The sequence below is a fragment of the Melanerpes formicivorus genome, unplaced genomic scaffold (genome assembly GCF_026170545.1).
Source record: "Melanerpes formicivorus ecotype bairdi unplaced genomic scaffold, bMelFor1.0.p_v2 SCAF_32, whole genome shotgun sequence".
NCBI classification, from domain to species: Eukaryota; Metazoa; Chordata; class Aves; order Piciformes; family Picidae; genus Melanerpes; species Melanerpes formicivorus.
In genome coordinates, this window is record NW_027142384.1 from 8,209,085 (window position 1) to 8,227,577 (window position 18,493).

The 18,493-nt window shown below is 43.4% G+C and overlaps 1 protein-coding gene across 17 annotated transcripts in view; it reads left to right on the forward strand.

Moving 5' to 3' along the window:
- Window positions 1–2,037: 2,037 nt before the first annotated feature.
- MTSS1 (MTSS I-BAR domain containing 1) overlaps window positions 2,038–18,493 on the forward strand; it is a 119,874-nt gene continuing 103,418 nt past the window's right edge. For 11 of the 17 annotated variants that reach the window (XM_068155563.1, XM_068155557.1, XM_068155571.1 and 8 more), the window contains exons 1-2: window positions 2,039–2,805; window positions 18,077–18,138. In XM_068155563.1, coding sequence (XP_068011664.1) covers window positions 2,734–2,805; window positions 18,077–18,138 — 134 coding nt within the window. In that variant the 5' untranslated portion in view covers window positions 2,039–2,733. Of the gene's footprint in view, window positions 2,806–7,017; window positions 7,161–18,076; window positions 18,139–18,493 lie in introns of all 17 variants that reach the window. The other 6 variants (XM_068155568.1, XM_068155559.1, XM_068155564.1 and 3 more) reach the window with 3 other exon arrangements.

Genomic DNA, 18,493 nt, shown 5'->3' on the forward strand with positions numbered 1-18,493 from the left:
GCTATCATTAAAAGTCACTAAAAGGAAGAATAAAATGACAAGTCTGAAATTCCCTTCTATGCAAAAGACAACAAAAGTGTCAGTTTATTTTTAGCTGCATTATGCCATGAATAAAGAACTGCAAAATATAAAATTAACACTAAGTGGCATATCCAGTGAAAATTTAACAACTTTAACTTTGTGGAAATCAGCATGTCTCCATTTTTCAAAACCTAGCACTTTTTGATAGAGAAATATTCCAGCTGAAGAGTTTTGATAAGGTTTCTCTAGGTCGTGACTGGGTACACTTAACTTGTGGTGGTTTAACAAGTTACTCATGACAACCATAGCCGCTCACGTGCACGATTCCTCCTTTCCAATTCACAAGGTAAAAAAACATTCCCTTACACTGGATGCCAAATTCACTTGTTAAAGTTTATCAAGGCTTGAAATGCTTACTTTATTTTTCTGTTGTATACTTGCATGGTGTTTCACCAGTGTGTGAAGACTTGTTGCTTGCTGAAGAGCAGACAGCCCTGATTTATTGACTGAAGCATTAATGAAGTCCTTAAAGACTTTGCGTTATAGAAGAAGACTTTTCTCCCTCCTGTCCCATGTGCATTGTGCACTCTGCAACCTTTTACATTGGAAATTCTCATTCCCAGAAAGGAGGTCAGCCAAAATACTGCCTGTGCTAAATACAAGGAACATCCCAGAAACAGAGTGGCTGAAGAAAGCAAAGTAGGCCACCAGCCTTCCCTGCTGAATTGCTGGATGTGACTCTGTCCCAGGGGAATGCTGTCACACCATGTATATGGCAGCATTGTGCGTGATGAGCAGGTGCTGTTATCAACAGCTGCTGGGGACATTTGCTGGTCTGGTCTTTGGGAGTGAGGGTCCTACAGAGTAACAAAATGAATCTCTGGGTCAGATCTCTGAAAAGCAGAGGGGAGACTGCTGCAGCAGCCCCACTGGAAACAGGCCACCTGGTCAGCCTTTTCCATCAGTGCTAAATTCACATGGAAAATGTCATGTGCATGTACCTAGATACTGGCAGAAATGAAGCAAAATATGGTGGAGAGCACACTGGCGCTTCTCAGGCAGACTTTGTAGGATAAATTGTAGTAACTCAAATTTCTAAAATTTCTCTCTCAGTCATGGGGTACATGCATATCTGTGTGCACATGGATATATGAAGAGAGACCTCCTTCCTCTCCCATCCATTTCCAGGTCTAAAGCTTGTTCTTCCATACTGGTATTTTCCTGGTTCCACATCTGGCTCTTCCTGAATCGGAGTGTGCAGCCTGCTTGCCCAGGAGGGTAATTTTCCCAGGGTTAGCAGCAACAGGATCTTTAGACCTAAGCTTCACAAAACAAATGAGCAGCACTTAATTTCATTTCAGAGTGTGTCATGGACCCTCGGGACATCTAAGCCTATGCAGCTTAAGTCCCTTTGTTAAGCACGTAGGTTGGACTGGATGATCCTAAAGATCTTTACTAACCCAAACGGTTCTGAGATTCCATGACTCTAACCACGTGCACCACTGTCTGCAGGACGTGAGCCATAGCCTGTGTCCATCTACCAAGGCGCAGTGTACATAATTATCTCACTGAACGTGAAAACTTAAAAAGCTATGTGTTTTAAATAACTAACCTTAACACCCTGATATATCTGTACGATACATAAACAGGCCCCCACGATCCACGATCAAAGCTGCTGTCAGCTATACCATGACACAGCTGCGCCCTGCCTTGCCGGTAGCTTTGCTGAGCACTTCCAGCTCAGACACTCTCCATCGGCGGGCCGAGGCCGATGTTTTTCACCAGAAGCAGCCGAATATTGGCAGTTTCTCGGGTACAGTCCCGGACAGCGCCAGCCGTGCCGGAGGGTCGCGGCTTCCCGCGGTCGCCGCAGCTGCCCGGCCCGGCCGTTTGCGGACTCTGCGGCGCGGGGCGCTCGCGCCCCGGCGGCCGCGCGGAGCCAATCAGCGGCCGCGCCGGTGACGCGGCGGGGCGGGGTGTTCGGCGCGAGCGGGCGGGGTGCAGGACCGAGCCGGGCGCCGCCACCGGGGAAGAGGCAGCAGGCGGCCAGGCGGGCAAAGCTTTTCCTGGAGAGGGCAGGCGGCGGGCTGGGCACGTTCGCAGTAGCCCGGTCCGTTGGGGCTGACAGAGGACCTCTAGGCTGCGCCCCGAGAAGCGGCTTACCGCGCAACCTTGTCTCCTTTTATATCTGTTCTTTTTTTATTGTTTTCCGTGTTTTTAGGGGGTGTGCCTGCACATCTGCCCAGCGCCGCGCAGCTGGCGGGCTGCCGGCTCCCGCTGTCCTGAGCGTGCTGATTTGCCGGGAGGCGTGGGGGGACGGGCGGCCGGTCGGGGCCGCCGCCGCCAGCAGCGCCGGGGCTCGGGCCGTTGTGCGCGGAGATGGGTTTCGTGGCTGCCCGTGCGTGGGAGGATAGTGCCCGCTCGGCTCTGAATCCCCGGGCGCTCCTCGGCGGAGCGGGGAGGTCTGTGTAGGAGAGAGCCGCCGGTAGCGCTGGATTTTATTTTGTCCCCCGTTGGTAAATTTTCAGAGGTGCAGGCAGGTTGGCGTTCGTCTGTGTTTATTTTTTATGGTTTTTTTTTTTTGCCTGTTGCCTACATCTTTTTTTTTTTTTTTTTTTTGTGAGGTGGGACACGGTGGTGTCTAATTTTTCTTTAGCCTAATAGTGAAATTGCAGCAGTTTCTGCCTCGTTCAGTGTGCTTGAGCGAGGAAAATGGAGGCTGTGATAGAGAAGGAATGTAGTGCGCTCGGAGGGCTCTTCCAGACCATCATAAGCGACATGAAGGTAAGAGCTTGACTGGCTCTGGAGGGGACCCATGTGAGAGGACACCTCTCCTCACCTGGCCCGGCTAAACTTTGCACCATGAGATGCAGCCGCATCAGGGGCTGTAAGCGGTGGCGTGACCTCCCACCCCGGCCCTCGGCTGCTGTGGGGGACCCTGCCCCACATGAGAGGTGCGTGTTCCCTCCTGGTGAAAGCAGCCTGGAAAGGGGCCCCTTGTAAATGCTGCACCCTCATGGCTTGAGACTTGCGAGTTCCTTGCAGGACACCACCTCCCTCCTCTCTTTTCTCTGTCTCTCCTGCTCAAACAAACATGCAAGCTGTTACCTTGCACCAGGGTCAGGGTTTTCCAAACATGTCTCTGGCTTTTAATATTTTTTTTGTGGGCTATTTTGGGCTGTCAGATCGCAGAATAAATGCAGCGAGGCAGAAGTCGTGTGAAGGAGATGGGCACGGTGCATGTCAGCTGTGGGGTGGGGCTGGGAAGGGCAATGTAGGGATTTCTGTGCCGTGCTGATGGGCACGGTAGAGGAAGAAAAATAAAAATCACTGCCTGGAGATGCTCTGGAGTTGATGTATGCCTGGAATAAAACTGCTGCTCAGTTGGTTATGTGATATTATTTTCATGCTGTGTATGCTCATGGAGGTGGCATTTGCATATTTCTGTGGATGAATGCAAAGGTCTCAAGTTGCCGGATCTCTACTCTGCCAGCCACCAGAAATCTCAGGCTGCACTGACCCTTTCTGCCAAAGGGTCCCTTTGAGGGAAGCCCTCCCCATTTATCCTTGGCAAGCAAGGGCACTTCTGCAGGGTTTTATGTGGACGAGTGGGTTCCTCCTGCCCTTCGCTCCTGGAAATAAACAGTGTAAAATCTCTGCTGTGTTCTGCCAGTCATGCCTACCCAAAGGCCAGGGCTCAAGGCGCCCAGCCTCCGGCGTGCGGCCGTACTGCAGAATACTGCAGTGTTCCCCTGGACAAGGGCAGCTTGTCTCCCTCCCAGGGCTGGCTGGGGAGGATGCAGTTCTTGGGAGATGTTGAGAGATGCATCAGATAATTGTGGGACCGCCATAATTTAAAGGCTGTGATTCTGTGTGCTGTGTTTCTCCCAGGCAGGGGCACGGGGTTTCTTCGGGTGGTTTAGTTCGTGCAGGGCTGATGAGCAACGAGGGCTGTGGGAGAAAGCCACCAAGTAGTGCTGGCGGAGGGCAGTGGGGTCTGCTCTTGGAGGAAGCCTGACTGAGGTGAATGGCTTCTAGTGTATTTTTTAGGCGGGTGGAGAAGCTATTTGCACTGGAAGTTATTTTTTTTGCAGGGGTTCATTTATACTTTCCTCTTAACAGATCTTCGGAGACATTTAATTAAAAGCATAGTTTGTCAAGAGCAGGCAGATTGCGGAGAGAAGGGGGAGTGTATGTGTGCGGATCTGTCAAGACAATGCTGCAGTCCTGGCTGTGCTAGCTCCTCCGGCACTCATCCCCCTTTTATTTTTAATAATGACTGCATTTAGAACAACAGCCCACTCCCCAAAAGAAAAGGCAGGAAAGGATCACAAATCCGGGAGTCGTTTTTGTGGGTTGTGCAGGAACACGCAGGAGATGTTCTGTTCCAGATGAAGTGTGGTTTTGGGTTGCAGCACAGAGGGACACCGAGTATGTTTATTCTCTGCTTCTCTCCATAAGTGATGTATTGGATTTTTATTGCTCTTAGGTCTTTGCCGTGTGGTTTTAGGTGGTTCTGTTTGTTTTGTTTTTTCCTGTTCCTATTGTTACATGCATGGGAATGCTGCTCATCAGAAACATGTTGACATGAGCCTATGGATATGGAGATGGGCACAGGTGTGAATATTTTTTTCTTAATCCTCTATAGTAGTGGAACCTGTTCTGTGAACAGGCAGGTGGGGGTGGGGAAGATTTGGGAAGAATCACAGTACTTCTTTAGCAGTCGCGGTTTTTACGGCTAAAAGAAAATCTACACATTGTTTAGCATGAGTAGACCTAATAATTTTTACTTGTATTCCAGTTTGATGCAGCTAATGCTATGCTGCCAATGAGATGCACGAAGATTCTTCATGAATTGTGCACAAAGGATCATGATGATTTCAAAGGAAAAGTAGCTATTTTTTGACAACGAACCAGAACCTTTCAACTCATCATGCCTTTTAGTAGTAAAATGAAAATTAGCATTTTAAGTACTGTTTCATGTAGTCAGGTCTGTGTGGGCAGGCTTCTGGCAGAATCTTGAAGATGTTGTGTAGGGGTCTGCCCACACATAGCCAAATGCGCTATCTGTGCCTATTTCTCATAGCAGGCTGTGATCAAGGCCTCACATGCCCTGTGGCGCTGAGGGGTTTGCTGCAGCATCCGCCTTTTTTTAACTAAATAATTCACAGGTTCTTTTTATCAAATGTATTACTCTGCCTTAAACTTGGTTGTTAAGATGGTGGGGTTAATCAACAGCGTATTAAGATCACTCTGAAGTCTTGCCAGTGAATGCAGATGGGTGCTGCAGCTGAGGTGATGAAGATACAGTACACGTGGACTGATTTATTTTTTCTTTTTAGGTTTTTTTCTTTGTTCACACTAACACAGAACTAGCTCAGGTGTACCTGTTGTTAATTTTGAGCTCTCCTTAATCTTGACAAAGTTACAGAAGGAGGAATTATAATTCTGACTAATGTGATTGCTTCTATTTGTCTCCATGCTGTATTAACTTAGTGAGGGTAATATATGCCAGTGTGACGAACGTATCACATTTTTTGATAGCAAGATGGTCTCTTGCTGGCTGAGGTCTCTTGAATAGCTTTTAATATTTTTTCCCCAGAAGCCCCAAATTTCTCTCCATCCTCTACCAAAAATAATTTTTTTTGGCTAATACTTGACAAAACAAGCTCCAAACCAATAAAATGCAGAGTAAAGTGATTTAGAGAACTCATGTCATATAAATATGAGAATGTTTAATAACCATCACATTTACACAGCGCCTTAGTGTACATCTGGAACTTCATTCCCTTGTCAAGGGAATTCCAGGTCTTCCATGCAAAACAAGGGCCACATTTGTTGAGTAGTATGCGGTGTACAAGGTGATAGGATTGTTTGTGGAAAGTCCACAATGGGAATTGTACTTGGCTGTCGTGCTCTAGGATTTGGCTTCTATGCTTTGAGATTTCAGTACTAGATTAAAAGAATCATAAAGGTGGGAAAAAGCCTGCCCATCCCATCCCTAGGTTTTGCTCCATTGTCACGGCCCTGGTGTTTCCTATGATACATCACTTGAGTACATAGCATGCAAGATCTTTCTCAAAGCAAAGTGTATAAAAGCAAAACTAAAATGTGTGTCCCCCCTCAGAGGAGTGGCTTTGTGTGCTGTATGCAAACGCTGTGTGGTTTGTCTTTGAACATAGCATACTTTCTGTTATCTCCCTGTGGGAAGGCAATATTTGATCTGAATGTTTTCTAACTAATTTCTGGCAGTTGAGAAATGAGGTGCTGTAATGTACTATAAATTTCAGTATTTCTTGGAGTGCAAAGCAAATCAGTGCAGATAGGTTTTGGGAAGGCCCACTGCATGGAGCAGATCCTCTTTAATCTTGCCTTTCTGTCTGAGTCTTGATTTGACATTCCTTTTAATTGCATTGTTGTCTGCTGTCTTGAAGGGGGAAAAAAAGAAAACCAATCACCTCTGAAAATGTTGAAACTGGTAGAGATGTAGTTCATCACTTGCTTGGTGGTGGTTATTTTGCTGTTTTGTGTGTTCTTTATTTGTTTTTCCTATTCTCCCAGCATATATTTTGGCAGGGCAGGGGCTTGTTGTACATGTGCAGTACCTGACACCCTCAAGGTGGGCATGGGGGAAAAGATGGGCAATGAGCAATTGGGATGAACATAGATATGTCCATGGCTTTGTTTATACTAGGTAGGAGGATTTACCACATTTTTATGGGTGTAGTGTGAATTACTAGTTGGTCTCATTCATCTTGTCCCAAGTGAGGGACCTGCAGGTATGAAGGGGATTGCAAATGTCATCCTGTTGGTGAGCAAGAACAAGTACCAAAAGGCAGAATAAAACCTTAGAAATTCTTTCATTTTATTGTGTGTGTGTCTTATTTTCAGTTTAGCTGAAAACTCAGTAAAATGAACCTTGTGGTTTTGGCAGTAACCTCTACTTTAGTACTATAAAAGTGCTGAACCCTTCCTATCATTCCATTGCTTCTGCAGAGACTCTTGGAAGAGATGGTGGTGCACCTTTGCTTTCAGTCATGCCAAGTTCTTGCTCAGATTAGAAGAGAAACACGTGAACATACAGGCATGAGAAATGTCTATATTTTTGCAGCCTCTTATCTCCTCTTAGGAAGTGACTGGTGAGAAGCAGCATTTTAATCTTTCTTTCTGGGGAAGATGGAGCTGGGGGAGGTGGCCACATCAAGGATGAAGAGATGTTTGTTAAGTAGGCTTGATTTGTTTGTGAGGGATGGCCTTGTGCTATCCACACAATTTAAATTGAGTAGAAGAAAATACTTGGTGAGATAAAGAGAAATGCTGAGACAGTTACTACAGCAAGTACAGCTGCAGGTCCTGCGTGTTGTGTTAATGCAAGGGATGGTGCATCTATCACGGCATCTAGGCAAATCTGTTTTATCCCGACATGTTGTAATTGGACAGCTCTTCTGCACCTGTACTGTATTGGAAGTTCGAGATCTCTGTGGAGATTAGGAATGCTCTGTTCAGTGATTTTAAGGTCTAGTTCCAATTCAGCTGTTAAGGGAGACAATTACTGTGAGGAAAAATAGATGTTTCATGTGCAACGGACAGGTAGAGGCTTGGACAGGGAAGGGCAGGGAGGACATAGAATCACAGAATCATACCCCTTTTCCCACATGTGCTGCGTTGCACTGGCATGTCCCTTGCACTTGAGGGTCTTTAAGGCTGCCAGTCTATTCTAAAGCTAGCAAAGTGACCTTCCTTCACCTTCCCTGAAAAGTGTGAGATGAGTTATTTTCTACTCTGCAGATTTTCTTCCCTCTTTCCCCTTTAAGGTTTTATCACCAAAGCATTCTGGGTTTAGCTGGCTGCACTGACTTCTTACTCCTGCTGCCTCCCAACAACCTGCTTGCCCAAACAGTTGGTTTGTATACAGTGAAATTCCTTGCCTTTTCTAAGCAGCTGCAGGATCTGTCTGTAAACATCTTGGAGGGAGAGGGATTGACATGCAGCAAGGGCTCGCTGGTGGTACAGGAAGAGAGCCACTGTGTGCCTGCTTAAATATTGGGGTTCAAGGAACAAAGCACAACTGGGAACATACAAGTAATTTATATTTTAGAGACACTCTTTCTTGATCCAAATACTCTTGTGTGAGTGGTAACAATTTATGCAATTGCTGAGCATTTGCTATGTAAGTGTGTACAAGGCAGGCTTATTCTGTGGTATACCCATGGTGAGAGTTTTCATTGTCTTCTAAGAGTACTCTTTTTGGATCTGGCAGGATGCCACTAGCTGCATTATAATTCAGGAGTCTGTAAGTGTGGAAGGAATTGTGCAGTGCTACATGGCACAACTGAACAAATGTTGCAGGACAAGAAGTCTGTGTAATTACAGACTCGGCACTGGTTAATGCCTAACAGAGGGTGATATCTGGGAGAGTTTGCTGCTTCCTTCCTCAGTCCAGAGTGTGCAAGAGCTGTACCAAAAATTTGATATAAAATGCCTAAAGAACCCCTTTTAAAAATATTTTTTTCAAAGTACAGAAGTTGCAACAGTTAATGGAGCATGTAAATGACTTTCTGCTTAACAGCCTCTGTTTTCTGCTTCTGGAAAACATTTCTAAGGCTCATGGTCTACCCAGAGATGGTGTGGTCTTGAAGATATGCAGAAACAATTACTTAGTGGAGACCAGAATAAGCACTGTATCTAAGAGGTCTTTTGTTCTATTTCAGAACATGCAAAGATGGGTACAGAGAGGTTTGAGTTAGTACTGTAAAGAGGCTGCTCTTTAGAGAAGTGTCCTTAGGCTACATATGGAAATATATTTCTCTCATCAAGTGTATCTTTTAAATTCCAGGTTGTCTACTTTGATACTGCAAGGTGCCAAGCTCTGTCCTGTTCAGTGGCATCTGTGGTGACTTTTAAGGACATTGATTGACTGCTTCCTGCTGGGTTGTGATAGAGCTTGAATGCTGAGATGTTTTGAAGGACTGGAGACAAAATGGCTGGTTGCTTTGTGGTTAAGACCATAGCAGCTTTCATCTTCAAAGTGCTCTCTGTGTGACTTAGCTCCAAAGAATGGTTCCTGTTTTACAGAAAGGCAAGCTATGGCTGCAGGTTCAGTGACTTCTACTCCTTTCCCCTAGGACAAGAAGGAATTGAGTGCATCTAGAGCATGGAGTTAATGAGGGGATGGTTTTTAAGCTCCCAGCATAAAAATAAAAAAATACGTCTGGTGCATCTTAACTGTAGTCTGACAGATCATGAAGAATTGGGCTGGCTGTCTTGTGAGGCTGTGTGAGCTCTGTGTTTTTCACTCTTCTGGTCCACAACCATGAGTGTTGTGTAGTTAATTTTAATTCTAGGATGCTAGCTGGAGTATAAACATCATTTAACAAATCACCTTGGGTATTCTTAAAAAGAGCACTTGCAGGAACTCACTTGTGTTGCTGTGCACAATACTACAGATGAGTCTGTAACTAGGAGCATTTGCTGCATGGTACAAAAAGATTCATCGTTGTTTCCATTTTGGTGTTCTGCATAAAATGCCACAGTGCTTCTCACCCAAGCAGGCAATTATTATGTTTTTTTTCTTTTGGCCACATTTATTGTCTCTGAACCTCTTTGTGTAGTGGATCGGTTTGGGGTTTTTTTTTGTTAACCAGGCTTTATTTGTGAGAGATGCCTCCTAACTAAAATTGTCGATGAGCAAACCTCATGGATGCTCATTGTCAATGAGCAAACTCAGTGATTCCTTCTTGTAAATGGAATTGAGACAAACTAGGCTGTGGCGTCTGTTTGCACTTGGCTGTTCATAAAGCACTGACAACTTTGGTTACCTGGCTGCTGCCTTTTCCCTGGTGAGGTTCTTCCATGGTCAAGCCAGATGCTTGGCAGTACCTCGCTGATAGACTCTGCCGCTTCTTGGGCCCTGGAGATTATTTTGACTGCTTGTGTGGTGGAGATTTGCTGAGTGAATGCTCAGAAATTAGGGCTCCTTCTTACTTGAGAAGAAGTGGTGAGACTCCAGTGGTACTGGTGACTTTACCAACACAGGACTGTTGACTTGAGGGTGTCCTGTCTAGGTATTAACTTAAAGGACTTCCTCCTGATATTTTAATCACCTTCATTTTGGTCCAGCTGAAATATTGTGGATTTGAAAATAGCTGCTGAGTATGCACAGTGGCCTCTTAATGATTGAATGGATGAAAGGCGGTATTGATGAGTCTCTGAGGAGAAATCTGCTATTCAGGCTTGCAAACTTGTTTAGACCTGCAGGGAAGAATGTGGAACTAAATGCTTCCTCTGGAAGACTACTTAATGTCCATCTTTTTTGATGTATCATGGGATAAAAGGTCTCTAGAAGCTGTGGCTAGTTGTTTTCTTCCCCCCTCCCTTCTGTGAATGGCTTCCTGTGTTTAGAGAAGGAAAGACTGTATGTTTATGCATGATGTATTTTCTCAGAGCATGAGTATAACTTTTGTTTGCTAATTACCCAATCTTGGATTTAAACCACAAAGTGGCTGCTTCAGAGCTAAGTTTCTTCATCTCAAGCTATGAAACTGGACTGCAAACAGTACAGGTTTGACATGGTTGCTCTTGACATCGCAGGGAGGCCCACGAGTTGGGTTGTAAGCCCGGATGCCATGCAGCAGCCAAGGAGATGAGTTTTCCCAGGTTCTTACTGTACTAGAAATTGAACTCACAGCTGTAGGGCAACTTGTATCCTCCACTGGGCATATTTAAATATGGGCTAATGCAGTGCAGGCTTTATTATAATACAAATTAAAGACTCTAGAGCTCTAACAACAGAATAGTACCAGATTTAGATTCCCTTCACATTTAAATGGTTAGTGAGGCCTAATAAGTACCTGTGTCCTTGCTAAGAAGTGCTGCATTCAACACTCAGGGAGCTGGGTATTTTTTAAGGCGGTTCAAGTGGTTTGGGAATGTAGAAGTAACTGATCTCTCTGGGTTCCTTTTTCTCCACAGTGGGGTGATGACCCTTTTCTGGGCTTTTCCTGATTAGATTTTAGTATGGACTTTCTTAGGAGATCATGTCATATAATCTGGTTTTGTCAATGTTCTAATGCCTTCTTAAGAGTGAAAACTAAGCAGTCTGAAAATATTGGGTGGTTCTGTGATGCATAGAAGAAATATTTAGCTGACAGTTTTGTAAATAGCATCTGAGATGTCTTCAGTAGTGTTTTGTTCATAATTTGCAGTGTTGTGATAATGCATCACCTTGTGAAGGCAAAGCTAGGCGTGCTTATTTATACTGTTCGTGCTGAGGGAAACTTGTTTCTAACCCTGCCATTCTCTAAACAAGTGACAGAAATAATGGAAATAGATGTATGTATACAAGACTTTGAGTTTAATTACCACTGCTTTCTGTCCTGAAGGGTAGTAGTTACAGGTTAAATGATGTCTTAATCTGATCTTTGACATGCTTTTACTTTCACTTGCATGCACTGTAATCTCTCAAACCCTGGGTTTATATCTGTCTCCTCCTTCATTCATAATGTGAAATTCTCTGAAGTTCCTGTCATATCTTTTGCTGCTGATGACTTTTCATTCTTGGCCCAGCAAGCATTCTACATTGAGAGTCCCTTTTGCTGCTGGCACTAGGCTTAAACTTACCCTGTGCACGGCAATACCCTTAGCTTAGACAGATAGTAGGGACTTTGCATTCAAGTAATTGTTTTCTTTGCCTTGTGGGAGTATTATGCTTTTCTAAAAGATCTTTATATAAATGTGTTCTCTTACTTAGAGTTCCAGTGAAAGGAAACTCCCTGACCTTTCAGAGCTGCTTGCTAACTGGTGTTATAGTTGGATGAATTGTCCAAACTGAAACATCTCTGATGGTTTCTTGTCTTGCACCACTAGAAAATAGCAGATGAGCAAATCTCTCACAGATGAGTGTCTGTGAGGCACTCTTGAAATCCATACTGGGACTTTGAAACCTTGAATTGAATCAACAGTGTAAGAAATAAAGGGTAGATATAGAGGGTAGATTCAGATTGGATGTAAGGACGATGACCTTCAAAGGTCCCTTCCAACTCAAACCGTTTGTTTCTGAATATTTGGAATGAGGTAAATGAAACACAAAAGGCAAGGGATAGGGGTTCTGTACACCACTCTGTCTTCATAAAGAGTTAACTCCATCTCATCAGCAAAATTTGTGTTTCAGTCTGTTGGCAGATTGAGACTATTCTGGTAAGTGACTGGGAAATAGATGCAGCCTAAAAAGCTTCATGAAACAGACTCTTAAATTCTTTATTTTTCAACCTAGAAAAAGATAGGTAGGAGCTTTTGTGGCTTATTAAAGGACTAGGCAATCCTATTCATGAGTCATGGACTCAGCTAAATCTGTAGATGATGTAGAGTAATGGGTTAGTGTTTGGTAGCAGTTTGTAACATGCCATTGTGTCTGGCCAAGTGCCCTTTTCCCTGGTTGACTACTAGTTCTTTTAGAACTGAGGAAAGACCAGATGTTAACTGGGAAGGTAAACTGATTGTGAACTCTTGCATCTTCCCATGTGTTGAGATACCGGTAGACAGAATCGTTATTTGCAGGCTATAATTTCCCTGTCCCCTTCCCTTCTACTTTATCCTGGCTTTGCCTGTTAAAGGCCCCTGGAAAAAATGATAAACTCTGAAAACCATAATTACTTATCCAGGCCATTTTTGTGCATAACATCTGTGACTGTGTGGTGTCTCTTTGCTGCTTGGAGGTGGTGTAATGAATGCCATAGAAGTGTGACATTCTTAATAATTCTTGTGATTCTGATCTCTGATAAAACTCTATCTAGAAAATATTTTTGGTTTTGGCATAATTTATTTTTCCAGGATAGGAGATCGTGTGCAGAAGCAAAGTTAACAATTTTTATTCCAAATGAAGATGTAGGGCATTTGGATGTGTTACTATGGTGTGAAGCTTGTGTTTGTGATTCAGCTTTTTAGCTGGTCATAGCTGAGTGACTATGCTGAGGTGGAGAAGTCCTAACTCCTGTAGCCTGGGTAGTGTTTTCTGTTTTATTGAAGTCTGCAGATAGTCACTGTTCAGTACTCTTCTGGAAAGCTTACAGCTTTGATAACTAGTTGAGAGAAAAAGAAGGCACTGCCTGCCTGGTCCCTTTCTCTCCCACCTCTTTAGCTGGAACAGTCAGAATTGGATTCTGAATTTGCTTTGCTGTAGAGCTGCTCTCTTTTTCTTGCTCCCTGACCTGAAAGTTTAGATGGATTATTGCTGTGAACACGATACCAAACTGTTTTGTCTGTACTTGATGTCCCAGTAAAAGCTGGTAACAGGGATGGAAATCCTTTCTGATAAATGAAAGCACTTAAAAGAATGCTGTCAAGGGTTTTTAGAAGATATGATGCATCTCTGCTGTGTGAGTTGGGGTGTATGGAAATAAATTATTAAAGGAAATGCATCTTTTCTCTTAATGGCAAAAGAAAAATCATAACTTAGCAGAAGGAGTGAAAGAAGAGTTTTACAATTTGAGTATCAGCAGTCTTGATAGTTTAATCTTAAATACAACAATCTGGGTTCTTATTCTTGCTATTGAATGTAATCAATAACTATTTTGGTAAATAGGACCCTTTGCTGCAAACCTACCCTTCATTTATTGAGAAATAGCTGAGTTTCTCATCTGGGTCTCTTCTCACTTGTAGTGCAGAATTGCTGCCCTGAAAGGACCAGAAAAACAAGTATCAGGAAAGTTTTTTCTAGAGTTGTGTTTGTGTATGGTGGCTGTGAGGTTTAAATGCTCCTTCCAAAGCTGCCTGTTGGTGATTGTTGCTTGCTCTTCCCTGGTGTGGTGGGCTGGCCTTAGTGCCTGTCAGGCGCCCACCCAAGTGCCGTCTCATTCCTCCTCCTCAGCTGGATGGGGCAAAATATAAGATCAAAAAATTCACCAGTTGTGACAATGACAAGGAAATCACTTATCAGGTATAGTCGTGAGCAAACTAGGCTCAACTAGAAGATGAAATTTATTGCTAATTAAATTAGATTTGAATTGTGAGGAAAATGGACAACAACTAAAACATTTGGCCATATCCCTGGGCCAGGATCTTCTATGGCATTTCACTGCATGGAGATGGTGCCCTGCTCCTTCCCACCCCAGTGGCTGGCAGTGAGGACCTGTCCGCAGGTGCTATGGCTATGGAGGACTCTGGTTGGACGCTGGCAGGTTTGTGTGTCAGTGTGTGGCACTTCTAGGTGCTTTGTCACCTCAGCTTAGTACCTCTCTAACACTTGCTGTGATGTCTGTCCCTGAGGGAAAGTTGTTTCATGTCCCTAATTGTGGACTCCCTGCCTCAGTGACAGGCATGAAGCGCCATTACGTTTTTTAGCCCTGAGGTAGAAAGGTGGTTCCCTACCTGTGTTCAGCATAGATTAGCTGGAGCTGGGCCCTGGGATCAGGTGACTAATCACCTATAAACCTAATTAAGCAATAGGGTAGGATAATGGCATGTTAGGGCTTCCTGGTGACATGTCTCAATGGGTGGGTGGGGAAGCAGCTGAGGGCTGGGCCCTGCTGAGCAGCTTGAGGGAACTTCGTGCCTTGGAGTGCTGTACATAGTAATGATGAAACACCCATTTCACAGAAGACACCTCAAATTTCTTCATCCAGTGGTGAAGAAATACTTTGGCACAGTTATTTTGAGGGAAATAGTCCCCAAATCAAACCATTGAACGTTTTCAAGAAAGCCATTTCAAAATATCCGCACAGTAACCAATTTCTAATTTAACCTGTGAGGAGCTAAAAAGAGGATTTGTGACCCAGATTTCTGTAGTGGCTCTTCTCTGGCTGGGGCTGGAGATGGAGGAGGCCTGCTGCTTTCACAGATAATGCCAGGGCCTGAGTAACTGTGACTTTTAAAAGGGGGAAAATTGATTTCCTTTATCAGCCAGTTGAAATTGGAAATGGCTGAGGGGGCAGAGGAAGGGCTGAGAGACACAGCATTTAAAAATCCTGTGTTGTTACTCTTCAAAAGTGGATGTAAGTTACAAAAACACTTCTTAGACAAAGATGTTCAATTCCACCTGCTGTTTCTTTGTTTTAATTGAAAAAGTAATACATGTTGAATGAAGGGCAAAGTTCTATGGCTCTTTCAGAGTGTAGTTTCTACAACTGTTAACATTTCTCTTGATGGCTGCTTTAAGGAAAGCAAGAGACATTACTGCAAGCATGGAGGTGAGACATGGAGTGACAGCAAGGATGCTGTGTTCAAGGAGGCACACAAAGAAATCTTGGGGAAGGAGCTGCTCCTCAGGGTACTGGAGCTTTGCAGTATTAGCAGCTCTAGTTTGATGCCTCTGTCACCTTGATTTGTCCCCACACACATCACTAAATGGATCCCTTGCTTCTTTAGGTCTGGCAATGGGATAAAACCCCCAGTTACTAGTTGTACAGTTCTGCTGTAGGAATAAAATCAAGGACGTTTTGGTTTCAGCAGAGGTGTGGTGATGGAAGTGTTTTGCTGGAAAAGATCAAAGTAATGACGGAACTTATGTACAAGACCTGTGTTATGTTATCACTGACAGGTGAGCTTGTGGATGTGGCTTTAGAAGGGAGAAGTGAACACAAATTTTGCTGGAATACAGATAAAATGAATATTAATTTTCAACTGAGATTATTAGGGAGAATTCAGAGTTGTAGAAAAGAGATCAAGATACCAGAAGCTGAGCAAATAATGCAGGAATTTGTGTCACTGGGGCAAAACTGCAGAAATGTTTTCTTTAGCAATTGGGGGGGGAAAAAAACAACCACCCACCAGAAAAAGTCAACAAAATCCACCACCAAGTTACCAATTCAATGACATTTAAAACAAACAAAAAAATAGTTGCATTTTTCTACCACTGAGAATAAGATCAGGTGCTCCTGGGCATTGCAGGAATGTCCAGGTGAAGAGATTGCACTGATTTAAACTAAACAAATAAACCAAACTATTTAAGTGAGTTGTTAGAGCTTATTTAAGTAGGCTTGGCTTGAAGGGAACTACAGTTGTAAAGATAAAGAATAGAGAGTCATGGAAATGCTTGATGACTATTCCAATTTCACTTACTTTGTGGTCAGTGGAAAGAGGAAAAGGGGAAAAAAACTATCTCAGCTGTATTTTAATAGGAGTGTCTTAGGCTTCCCTGTGAAGCAGCTAAATGCAAGGCTGGGTGTCAATCTCCCGCATACCATCAGGCATGTTAAGCTGGATAATACACCACTGAGATGGAAACATAATCAGGCTGCTTTGGTATCCTCTGCTCGCCGGCTTGCGTTTTGCTTCAGAATCCAAAAAGCCTTAGGCCCTGCTGTTAATTGTCAGGGCTTTCAGAGCTCCTGACATATACATGCATAATGCATATATGGCGTGCGGACAAGTACTGGGTGACGGGGTTCAGGGTAGGGTATTTGAGTAAGACTAATAGGTTTAAGAAAGTAACATTATTTTTTCCTTTTTCAAATACTTGGTGGGTTTCTTTCATTTTCAAACGTCTGACAGCATTTGTGTAGCACAAAGCACTTAGAAGTCTCCCAGATACCTGCTATTTTCTCTTTCCCCTACTGCAGTTCTCACATTTCCCACTGGCTCCATCACGTGTAGTTACCTATTTTACTTTGGTTTGTGTCATCTGTTCCCCCCTCCTTCCCCTGCCTTTTTATTCCCCTTTTTGCAAAAACCTCACCAGTCTTGCTGAAAAACATGTAGAGTACCTTTAAGTGAATGCTTGGGAGCTGACTTACCAGGGTGTACCAAGTAGCTGGACTTTAACTATTGAATTTTGGGGCAGGGGTTGTCTTTGCCCTGAGTAAAGATGCAGCCTCTCGTGGTGTGGGCAATGGAATTTGTATACTTAACAAAAGCAGACCAGTTTATTGGAGTGGATCGAGTTTGCCACGAGAAACTAGACATGCTTGCAACCTCTTCTAGTCAGAGCTGGGATAATGTTAGCCTTGAGGATCTGCCTTATCTTAGTTTTATTGTGTTGTTGCTCTGGTAACAGCAACTCTTATACCTTTATTAAAGGAAGCAGGGATGTTTTATTTTACTCTCTAGACTCCAATCAATGGAAAAATTTGAGCTTGCTTTCTGCAATAGTTTTTGCTGTTAACAGAAAATCTGCACTTGTCCTGCAGAGAACAGGTTAACCTTTTATTGTTCTAAAAAATACAGTTCTCTTTATCATTAAAAAATATTTTTTATTTTAGCTTTGAAGAATAAGATTAGAACTTGCAAGGACACTTGGTGTCTGTATTCTGAATCAAGGCCTGAGCATTTAGCACAATTTTTAAAAATGGAGAAGAAATTTGCAGGAAACTGGGAGTCACAAGATTAAATCTTCTGTAAAGCTTTGCATGCACTCAGTGCTACGTTGCTTTATTAGCTTCAAGTCAGACATCAGCTCCAGGGTCATTCAGGACTGCTTGGAAGCAGGTCTTGCAGTTCATGGGACAGCTGTTGGGAAAGTTTGTTGTCTTTTGGCCACTGCAATTTCTTTTCCTGATTACTGAGTTCCCGTGAAACAGTGTTTGAGGTGGTCTCTTGGTCAACTCAGACCTTTACAATAAAGGCTTTTAAAGTGGTTTTTTTTCTATTTTTGAGGATAGGAACTAGGTAATGACACAGAATATGTTTGTAGAGGAGAGCAACTGGGACATGCCTTTGGTTTTGTGAACTTCTCTGTACGTGTTGCAATATCATAGCACCTCACTTCTGAGCTTTGGTTTTGCTGTAGGTGAGGTGTTTTGGCTCTGCCTAAGGTAAGGTGTTTCCTCCCTCTGTTTCAGTTGGAAATTCTTCTCCTTCCTTAGTGTTTCCATTTGGAAAATATATAAAGCCTCTCCAGAGGATGTACTGTTTCATCTGGATTCAGAACCAGTCGATGGCCCATCTGCTTGGGACTTGATGGGTGTGAGAGTTTGCTTGCTGGGAAGATACATTTTTAGTGTTAATCAATTAGGATTTAGAAAAGTAGTAGTTACTGCTTCGCTTCCAATTTCATTTGATTTAGGGTATCAAAACAAGAATGATCAAATTAATCATTCATTGTTATATTTTGCTCTCCTTGCAGGGAAGTTATCCAGTGTGGGAAGACTTTATAAATAAAGCTGGGAAACTGCAGTCTCAGCTCCGGTAAGTTTTGTGTTACCAAGTGAAGATCCCCTGCAGTTCCTTGTATGTGCAAACATAAAGTTCAAAGGTAGCTTCTGCCAGGATAATTTGCTAAGCGTGTCCTAGTGAAATTCTGCATGTTTCACAGTCAACAGTCATGTATGTAATTTTTCATACTGCTGTTTTAATGTGTTTAGAAAGATCCATAATCTACCACAAGCTGTAAATAACAGACATAAAATGAGCTCAATTTCATGGCTTCTGATGAAAATGTGGAAAAATCATTTCTTCAGTGACCACACAATTAGAATTATCCCTATATTGTCCTTTTTCACTAAGGTAGAGTAAAGCAGGTTATATTAGAAGAGGGATCAAA